This window comes from Hypomesus nipponensis, chromosome 9 (assembly GCF_054491055.1).
Source record: "Hypomesus nipponensis isolate SF chromosome 9, ASM5449105v1, whole genome shotgun sequence".
NCBI classification, from domain to species: domain Eukaryota; kingdom Metazoa; phylum Chordata; class Actinopteri; order Osmeriformes; family Osmeridae; genus Hypomesus; species Hypomesus nipponensis.
The window spans coordinates 22,966,508-22,977,484 of record NC_140369.1 but is presented as its reverse complement, the minus strand read 5'-3'; the positions used below and the strand labels follow the sequence as shown (position 1 = coordinate 22,977,484).

General features: G+C 41.3%; 1 protein-coding gene across 2 annotated transcripts; it reads left to right on the top strand.

Moving 5' to 3' along the window:
• Window positions 1-997: 997 nt before the first annotated feature.
• LOC146273513 (fibronectin type III domain-containing protein 11-like) lies at window positions 998-10,873 on the top strand. 2 transcript variants are annotated; one of them, XM_084704054.1, is made up of 2 exons: window positions 998-2,069; window positions 8,118-10,873. In XM_084704054.1, the coding sequence occupies exon 2, from the start codon at window positions 8,120-8,122 to the stop codon at window positions 9,128-9,130; it is 1,011 nt and encodes a 336-aa protein (XP_084560180.1). In that variant the 5' UTR covers window positions 998-2,069; window positions 8,118-8,119; the 3' UTR covers window positions 9,131-10,873. The 2 variants fall into 2 exon arrangements, with proteins under 2 accessions (XP_084560180.1, XP_084560179.1); XM_084704053.1 differs by lacking the exon at window positions 998-2,069 and adding an exon at window positions 2,406-2,559 and having other exon boundaries at window positions 8,118-10,869.
• The last annotated feature ends 104 nt before the right edge of the window (window positions 10,874-10,977 follow it).

Here is a 10,977-nt window from a genome sequence, read left to right as displayed (position 1 = left end):
GCGGAAGTAGTGTGGTGCATTCATGAGTAAGGCGGCCTTTTGAAAAAAATGTAAATGTATTCCCAGAGTTGATAATCTCTCAAAAACAGACAGAAGATGATATTTCATAAGTCCAGAACTTCACCTTTTCAAGTATTATACAGTTTATGACATTTAAGACCATCAAAGATTAGAGGTATTCTGAACAATGTTGTCCGAAAACAATTATGCTGTCAAAAAACTCAAGGGAGTTTGCATCATTCATAAGGACAGCATCGTTTTTGAATATTATCTAAACACTTAGCTCCGTATATATGAACTCTCTTGTCTTCTTTGATAGTGTCAATATTATTGGACGACATTGTTCAAAATAGGCTACCTGTTTGATGGTCATAAATGCAAGGCCTTGCATAAATATCACAGGCCATATTAGAATAGAATGCAAATATCAAACCAATAGGTAAAGTGCATCATGGGTTCTCAGAGAGATTTTAAAAAGCCATGCATTATAGATTAGACGAGACATTGATCTCAATTTAGCTGCTTCACAATTTAATAGGCTATGTAGGCTAACCATAGTTTTTGTTTCTTTACAAGGCCTATGTGTTATTATTGTAACAATTCAATTTCCTGAGGAGGCTGGTGATGAAGAAAGTGTTTTGTCTGTCTCCATAAACGGAGTGAATAATTTCAGTTGAGTTTGGATTTTAATAAGTATTTATCAATCTGCAGATTGGGAGAGAAAAGTAGACCTCTGACAATAAATGACAACACAACACCAGGCTTAGGTCTCAATCATGTCTCTCTCGGCTCTGAAGGCCGGAGGACCATCTTTTATAGGGCACAAGAATGTAAACATAGATAGTGACAGTCAGGCAGTAAAGACGTTACAACAGTCTCAGAGAAAGAGATTCACAGCTCCCAACACATGACCACCCAGACTAGAGAGTTCATAGTTGGAGCTCTCATTGTAGTCATGACAAGGAACATTTAGCCAGTACTTTCCCCTGCGAACATCTATTAACCCTGACACATAGACACAATCTACTCTTATTAATAGCAAGCTTACATGAGAACATACAAACTAGTATCCAATGACTAGTTCTCTTGATTAGTGAATAATGTAAGCACACAGGAAATCTTCCACACTCGTCTGAAGTCAAGACTGCTTTCATAGCATTGTAATGCAAGCAAGTGTTGGGCTGTATGATACTTTTAATTGCATCTTGGTTATAAATCTGTTTTGAATTTACTAGGGATTCTTTACATTTTGCCTCGTGGTCATGAATGTGCAAGGGCATTTAGAATTGGTATAACCGGGGATACCATTTTTAAATTAGCCTATTTAAATGCTCTTAAACTTTGATAACCGATAGTAAATCAGTCTACCACCATTTGTCTTAGCCTACGTTAATTAATGGAGATATTGCTGCTTGAATATTATTTAAAATAAATCAAAATGTTTTAGGTTCTACAAACATTGACCCTCCCCTTGATTTTGAGGTAGCGTCACTGTGTCCAATCCCGACCGCTGTAAACTACTATTGTCCAAACCCGAACGGGGTTTGGACACCCAGTTTCCGGTCTTTTTGCCACCATTTTCTTTTGCAATCGTTAGCAAAGTGTAACTAATATTATTTTAGGCATACCAAACAATCTACGTGTCAAATTTCATAAACATATGTGGACGTTTACATGTCTAAATAATTTAGGAAAGTTACATTGATGAGAGAAAGCCGAAAGACCACTCGGGCGACGCTTTTTACTATGACATGAGAAGAGTTCAACAAAACATCCAGCAGGTGGTGGTAAACAGTCAAATTTAGATTTTATCGCATAGTTTGGAGATTTTGAAGCGTGATATCTCATTGTCCCCGTATATATTGACAGCATTATAGTAAGTTTGGTGACCCTGGATCAAGTTAATATACCCGGAAAAACAGCAGCAACGAGTGTTTACTACGAGTATAAGTGCGGTCCGGTTTGGACAAGGGTACCGCACGGCTAATTTACAGGCGCCAGCGTCTTTTTACCGGCGCTAGTAAAGGATAAGCTAACTCAATTTTTTTTAACAATATTTATTTCGAAAGGTAAGAAGTTAAAGCTTAACGTGAAATCAGTAAATCAGCTGAAAACGTGATACAATCATTTTTTATCAATATTTGAAGTGGCATTTTATCAGAATGTTAGCTAAAAACTGGTCGGGATTGGACACAGTGACGTTAAACCTCTACTGCCGTTTACTGGTTTAGCACGCAAAATCAAAAGCTACGGTATCACATACTTACAGTAATATAGCCTACATTCACATTTACGTTACTAATTTACGCACTTCTGTAGTAGGCCCTAGGCCTAACAGTAATATTTAAAACAATAATTTGCTTTGGAATTTTGAGGACAATCGAGCGACCGTGGCATCATATCTGTGATGCCGCACCTGTAATCATTTGTAACCATGGTAATTCTGACAACATCTGAAACAAATACGTTTCGTAAAAAATTTTATCAGCTAAAATTGTATCAGTCAACCTAATTTTAAAACTTTTCGTGGTGGAAAAAGACATGCAGTGGAAGTTTGAGGTATGTCATCAATGTTTAGCTACATGCAGGGTTAGGTCGATATTTCACGATTCTAAGATACTGTAGCCTAATTAGCAAATATAGCCTAATAGAATAGTCCACAGTACTGTACAGTAGGCTACAGTAGCCTACTAGTATTACTAGGCCTACTGTAACAGTACCCGAGCACTTCCCAAATCAATATTCCTGCTGCTGCAGCAATAGCCTGGCCTAATAAATAAATAAAAAAGCAAATCTAGCGAGCTAGATCACGGAACATAGGCTTACGTTCTGGTTAACCCCACTGTTCGATACTGACAGGGCCGCGTTTGTGCAATGGGCAGGAGAGGCTGCTGCCCCGGGCCCCGGCTACTAGGGGGGCCCGGCACGGGAGATAAAAGGGAGATATATTTTTTCATGCATTTACCCACCCGTAGTGAAGTCCACGTGCTCTTAGCGTCACATGTCAAGTTCAAGTTTATTATCATTTACTCATAAACAGCATTTATCGTCGTTGATGGTCGTTGATGGTATCAAAGCATGCAAGACAACAATAGGTGTGTTCGACTTCATGCAGCAACGGCGGCGCCGGCAGTCGGCTGCAGCCGGCTGCCTCGAAGCTGAGAATGCCATTGGCTGAAAGTCAGCCGGGCTGCAGGCGACGCCGGCGCTGCATGAAGTCGAAAACACCTAATGGCTTCGCATGAAGGTGATGTCAGAGAAAGTCTAATATAGAGAGAACTGCCACTCACGGGAAACTTCCGGGTTCTGAACTGGTTTAAGTTCCATGTGAGGGCGCTAACGAGCGAGTGCAGAATGAATGGAGGTCTATGGAACTATACCCCTCAAAATCCACTTTTCTCAGGATATAATTTTTTGTCTAGTAATTTGAATTCTGAATTCGAAAGGGAAGGCAAAAAAAATACACACTGGTGGCTTTTAGATTTTTTCAAAGTCGCCTTTCTGTTCTAAACCTGAACGAGTTCTACTGTCGTTTTGAAAGACAATTGGACAGTCCTGTACAACTCCTTTCCACCCGTGAGGCCTCCCCCCTCCCCCCCTCTACAGTGACAACCCTCTCCATTCAGGAGAGAGAAGTGAACAAACTGTTCAAGAGACAGAACCCCCGCAAAGCAGCTGGGCCAGACTCTGTCTCTCCAGCCACCCTCAAGAACTGCGCTGACCAGCTGTCTCCGGTGTTTACCTACATCTTCAACACCTCCCTGGAGACATGCCATGTGCCAGCCTGTCTCAAATCCTCCACCATCATCCCTGTGCCCAAAAAGCCCAGGCCGACTGGACATAATGACTACAGACCCGTCGCCCTGACCTCTGTGGTAATGTGGTAGTCTTTTGAGCGCCTGGTGCTGGCACACCTTAAAGCCATCACAGACCCTCTACTGGACCCCCTGCAGTTTGCCTACAGAGCCAACAGGTCTGTGGACGATGCAGTTAATATGGCCCTCCACTTCACCCTACAGCACCTGGACTCCCCAGCATCCTACGCCAGGATCCTGTTTGTGGACTTCAGCTCTGCCTTTAATACCATCATCCCCGCTCTGCTTCAGGACAAGCTCTCCCAGCTGAACGTGCCTGATTCCACCTGCAGGTGGATCACAGACTTCCTGTCTGACAGGAAGCAGTGCGTTAAGCTGGGAACACAAGTCTCTGATTCCTGGTTCATCAGCACTGGATCTCCCCAAGGCTGCGTCCTTTCTCCTCTACTCTTCTCCCCCCCACTCACCCCCATCACCCTGTGTGACTCCCCAGTCTACACTGTGGAGTCCTTCCGCTTCATGGGCACTATCCTCTCCCAGGACCTCAAGTGGAAACTGAACATTAGCTCCCTCTCCAAGAAAGCACAACAGAGGATGTACTTCCTGCGGCAGCTGAAGAAATTCAACCTGCCAAAGACAATGATGGTGCACTTCTACACAGCCATCATTGAGTCCATCCTCACCTCCTCCATCACCACCTGGTACGCTGCTGCCACTGCCAAGGACAAGAGCAGGCTGCAGCGTATCATCCGCACTGCAGAGAAGGTGATTGGCTGCAATCTGCCTTCCCTCGAGGACCTGCACACCTCGAGGACCCTGAGACGGGCGAAGAAGATTGTGGCTGACTCCTCCCACCCTGGACATTCCCTGTTTCAGTCACTCCCCTCTGGCAGAAGGCTGCGGTCCATCAGGACTAAAACCTCACGCCAAACAAACAGTTTCTTCCCTTCCGCTGTTGGCCTCCTCAACAAGAGCTCACACTGACTGTCTTGAAAAACTTTTTACATTTTGCACTACATTCAATTACTGTAATATTTGTATTTTATATTGTATTTTATATTGTAAATTGGCAACTTATATTTTTACTTTATTGTATATTTTATTTTAACTGTATTCCACTTAGTATTGCTAGTTTATGTATCCTTAGTATAGTTAGACCACATATTTAAATTTAAATGTAAGATTCCTATATGTTTACTGTATGCACCTTCCTGCCAAAGCAAATTCCTTGTCTGTGCAAACATTCATGGCGAATAAATCCCATTCTGATTCTGATTCTAAAAAGCTTTTGAAAATGTAATTGACTTCGTACACATCGTACGACCAGAGCTACTGCTTTACGGCAAGCTCTGGTCACTTACTTTTTTCTCTCAGGGCATCGACAACACAGCTGACAGGTTAGGCTCTCCCTGTCAGTACACATGCTAGAAAGAGTTTTGGCTTGCTAATGTTGTTGCCAATGTTGCTAATGCTCTGACATTCTGAATCCGCTCCGGATGCCATCAAGCAAGAGCTCTGGTCGTATCAGTCCTTCACTAACCAATCAGCATTCATTAGGGGGTGATCGCGAGCGAGTGCATGTTGAATGGGAGTCTATGGAGCTAAACGGCTAAATTAGTCTCTTTTGCCTGATTGTCGTTGAGAAATCTCCGATTTGATTGTAGTTTTTGCATGTTCAACATGGATTATAGGTCAAAAGTTGAATGAACGAGTACTTATGTCCTTTTGATTTCTTACAGGGTGAGTCGTTGTTGCCTTTAACACGCTAGCATTCTGCTAGTAGCTCTGGTCGTAAGATGTGTATGACGTCAATTACATTTTCAAAAGCTTTTTAGAACAGAAAGGCACTTTGAAAAAATCTAACAGCCAGCAGTGTGTATTTTTTTTGCCTTTCCTTTCGAATTCAGAATTCAAATTACTAGACAAAAAATTATATCCTGAGAAAAGTGGATTTTGAGGGGTATAGTTCCATAGACCTCCATTCATTCTGCACTCGCTCGTTAGCGCCCTCACATGGAACTTTAACCAGTTCAGAACCCGGAAGTTTCCAGAGAGTGGCAGTTCTCTCTATATTAGACATTCTCTGGTTATACTGTCAAACTGACTGAAGAACAAAATAACGACGTGAAATAATGAAGTTAGTGTGGCTCATTGGCTCGTCAATTCCCATGATGCAAGGCGGTAAATAGTGTTAAAATTTGCCGTTTGTTCGAAATACAAATGTAAGTTTGCCATTTGTTCGAAATACAAATGTAACTTCATTAATTTTGTTTTTTAAATGTGTCTGCTCAGAATGTAGTGTTTTGTTGCTTGGTAATTCTCATTGTTGTGCTGGTTTACCATTGAAACCATTAAATCACTGTTACGTTTAATCAGAGGAGCTGGATTCGTGAAAAATATATATGCCTGTGTAGTAGGTAGCTACTTTCAGAATCTGCAGTTTAACCATGTGATGCAAGATCTGGTGTCTGAGGAGCCCCTAAACATTTTAATTTATTAGTAATTTATAGTAAAATTACATTTATTAAGTTAACTTTAGAGTATTCCAAGGTATACTTTTAAGTACTTTAGGAAGTATACTTTATGAACTGAAAGTGCACTACACAGGTTACTTTAGAGTATTCCAAAGTATACTTTGAAGTACTTTAGGAAGTATACTTGATGAACTGAAAGTGCACTACACAAGCTACTTTACAGTATTCAAAAGTGAACCTTGAAATACACTAAGTGTACTTTAAAGTTTACTAAATGACCTAAAAAGTCGGCCAATTCAGTTTAGTTAGTACAAAAATAGTATATAAATAAGTACACTGCTAGTATACTTTAAGTAACATGATAATAGTATACTTTTTATACTTATAAGTATACTTACAAAATAAACTTGAAGTATACTTCTTTTTTGTAAGGGTAGCCCTGGTAAATTGTAGAGCTAACCTAACTTGTTAGGCCTACTAGACTTCTGCCTGGCATTTTACTACATCATTTATTGATTAAAGAGTTTCTTGATTCAAAAACTTCATGCAAATATTGCTTTTCATTATGGTAGATTATTACCTTGATCCGTCTTGCTGTATAATGAGGATTGATCATGTTATATGCGAGTGACACTGAATATTAGTGATGTGTCGTTCGTGAATGATTCGTTCATTTTTTATGAATCCTTACAAGGACTCGGGAGTAACGAGTCCTCTCAAAGAGTGATTTGTTCATTTTCTCATGGCCGCACATCGGGACTGTTGCATAGGCTCGTCCAGGTAAACAGAAATGATTCGTTCATTTCCCGACTCGGTCTTCAGGTACGAGTCTTTGGATCATTTTTCATGTGACCTGCATTAGGCTCTGTACTGGTAGCTAGACGAAATTGTATTTTGTAGTAGAGGAAACTATTTCCTCATTCCCTTTCGCGTGGCCAATGTTTTAGTAAGACGTGACCCCCCCGTTGAAATGAACCAATGACTCGAAAAAAGATTTGTTTATTTTACTGAACGAGGTTCAAAGAACCAAATCAGTATAATCATCCGAACTTCCCATCACTACTGAATATTCAGTACAATATGCTATTGCTAAGACCCATTAAATGGGCCTTCTGGGCATAAGAGTGACCAAGGTGAATTGTCTTACAAATAAAATGCTTTTCTTAATGTAACGCAAAAGTAACTGAAAGCCTTACTCTCTACTGCAAGTAACTAAGTAACGTAACTAGTTACTTAACAAGTAATGTAACTAGTAACTGTAATTCGTCGTCGTCGTCATCTGCCGCTTGTCCGGGGATCGGGTCGCGGGGGCAACGACCTAAGCAGGGAGGCCCAGGCTTCCCTCTCCCCGGCCACTTCCACCACCTCTTCCTGGGGGACCCCGAGGCGTTCCCAGGCCAGCCGAGTGACATAGTCCCTCCAGCGTGTCCTGGGTCTTCCCCGGGGCCTCTTCCCAGTAACTGTAATTAGTTACTTTAAAAAGTAACGTTACCTAACACTGCATTTAGTTGATGTCAATGAACTTTGGTACTCCTTCCAGCAATGTCAATGTTGTGATCAAATGCAGTTGTGAGGCCATCAAATGTATTTCTCCCTTAGCTAGCATAATGTGATGTCTAAGCATTAGTTGCCCTCACCTAGATATATTTAGGTAAATATACTCTGAACAGATTTAACTGTGTAAGTGTATTTCTGGATGTTGTTGTTGTGAGGGTCTACTGTGTGTGTATACATATTGTAATTTGTGTATAAACAATTCTGGTTGAGAGGCCTGCATTCACACCCAAACTGAACATTTTTGTCCTATGTTTTTATTTTTCTGCTCTAGACATGAAAAGAATGAAGGTGACCACTCTTAGTACTGATAACAGTGAGCAGTGCCATCCAATGAAGACACAACACAGTGGTGATGCCGACAACCAGACAGGAAACAACCCAAACACCCAAATAGCCACAGATGACACCTGGAGCGCTTTCATGGATCTGCGCTACCAAATCCTTCAGCTGCTTTCCACAAAGCTCACCCCTTGCACACTGGGAGACTGTAAGGCCCGCCTTGAGGTCCTGAAGAAATGCTCTTATTACATGGATGTCCACCAGGACCTGTCTATGGCTGACCAGCAGCAGCAGAATGCTCTGTCCGATTCCACCATCCTTCACTTAATTGATCCCTGGAAGTTCCAGCGTATGAAAAAGTTGGCCAACAGCCAAGTTAAGATCCAGCTAAGTCTCCTCGAAGAGCTATACGAGCAGATCTGTCGGGGCAGGGCAGACTTGGCAGCTATCGCCAACCAATGTGGTCCCACTACCTTTGGCCAAGACAACGCCCCCTTGAGGAAGAGAGTGGCGCAGCTGACCACGGCGCTAGTGGACTTTGACTCTACACTGTCGCCTGGTCGGCTGCACGCTAAGCACCGGCTCATCTCTGAAACGGGTAACACCAAGGTTCCCCAGCTCTGGCTGACACTTAACGTCAAGATGCCTGTGATGTTTGACAAGTCGCGATCAGAAGCTCTAGCCAGCTTCACCCAGCTACACTGGTACATCGCCGGGACAGACCAGCAGGATCCTGGAGAGCAGTTTGAGATCCACCACAAGCTCATCCAACCCACCAACACAGATGAAGGCAACCAGACTGGGATGGTCACATGCTCCGGCAATCACATTCAGATTAACAACCTACTGCCGGAGAGGTGCTACGAGTTCACGGTCAAGAGGGCAGACACGTGTTATTTGGTGTACGGCTTTTGGAATGAGACCATCATCCTCCGCACTGCCCCGGTGTCACCCGGGGGTCAGATGGGGAGCCGGGAGAAGAAGAGAAGGCTGTGTCTCTGGTAGTGTGAATGAACATGGATACATAGCTTCATAGAAGAAGAAAAACATTTTACATTTTATATCTCTCTAATAAACTAAACAAGTTTTGTGAAGGTGATTTCATTTCTCAGTGTTATTTCACACTGTAAAACAGAATCTGACCTGTTTGTTAGAATATTTATTTTGTGCATGACTAACTTGAAGTGACAGTTGTTGAGATTCCGATCAACAAAACATTCTTATAGTCTTACATATCCAAAACATGGTCTTAACAAATAGAATGTAGATAAATGTATTAAGTGTTTGTGAAAACTAATATTTACAATTGCACTCTGACTGGACCCTTTTAAAAAGCCTTAGGGTTGAGAGGAGATCATTTGGAGACACAACAACATCTCTGGCCACAGACAAATCAGAGCATCCAAATGCTATGCTTTTTTGTATCTTAATTTAAAAGCTTCAAAGAATCCCTTGTGCATTGTACTTGGTGAGTCACACTCATGCTACTTCTACTAACAGGATGTACCTCAAGCTATAACTTTCTATAATGCCAACACAGCCGTAGGATATTGCTTTGTTTGAAAGTGTCAATCTCATTTCCACCTCATGACAAATGTCCAGGGACCTGCTTCTAATGTCCACCCATATCCATTTCCTCAGTCGTTCCTGTTTGTAGCTGTAACAAGCACTGATTATTGTGTTATAATACCATCTCAATGGGCTTCAATATCCTGTTGTCCAGAGTACTGAGGGACTTGGTCACCACATGGCTACAGCAGGCCCAGGATAGAGGATTGTTGTAGTCATCTAAATAGTTCAATGTACAATGTATGTATCAAGTGCTATTGTTACGTTTCCCCGAAGCAACCATTTAGTCATAAAAAAGGCATCACACACCAAACATCCTCTCAGTTTAAGTAATGGTTTTACTTTCATTTTTACATGTTTGGGAATGGGAAGATGTTTGAAGATTGTAAGAATGTGCAAGACCAAAAGACATGACAAAATGAAGCATTGTAAAATATAAGCCAATGTTCTATTTTTGATGGAGACTAAACTAACCGGACATGTTTTTGATAAGCTTTAGAGAGTGTCATTACAGAGTATTACACTCTGAAAGAGCATAATTCAGTTCAAAGTTGTGGACCACACAGCTTACTTTAAAGATGGATTTTGTTGGGTGTCAGCCACAGCTTGTCATGTCACTCTAACTGTTCAAGCTACAGTTACAGTGACAATTAGGAGAAATCCAAAATACGGATCAATATTCTGTCAGTTATGTATTTTAATAATCTTCTTTCTCATCTTCTACTTCCCCACAGACAAACAGACATTCCAACGGTGGGTTAGCATTTGGTACCAATGTCTGTGTCTGCTGCCTCAGAAATTCTCTCAAACTCATGTGAAGCTTGCAAAGAGGAGAGAAATATTATTTCGTGCTTGAAATACCAGAGAGTATTTTAGAAGATTTAAATTATGAAATATTAGATTTTACCAGGTTTTATGTTTGTCTTAACGCTATACTTTTTCAGTTTTAAATATTGATGATGGTAATATCAAAGTTCATTCTATTTTAAGGATTACTTAATATGGGCAAAGGAGGCTGCATGTCAAGGCACTTGGTAACTTTATTTATGCTAGCAAACACAAACTGTTATTGTCAATTCACATTTTCTCCCTCTCTCTTTTTACTGAATCATCAAAGAATGTTTGTCTGTGGATGCCAAGGACTACACAGTGAACAGTTTATTATTTTGAAATTATAGTTGTCTCCTCTAATGGTTGCACTTTTTCATCTGTTTTGAGAAAGCACAGAGATAAACAAACATACCACAAGGTTAGTCATACCACAAGGTATGACTGCATGCTCC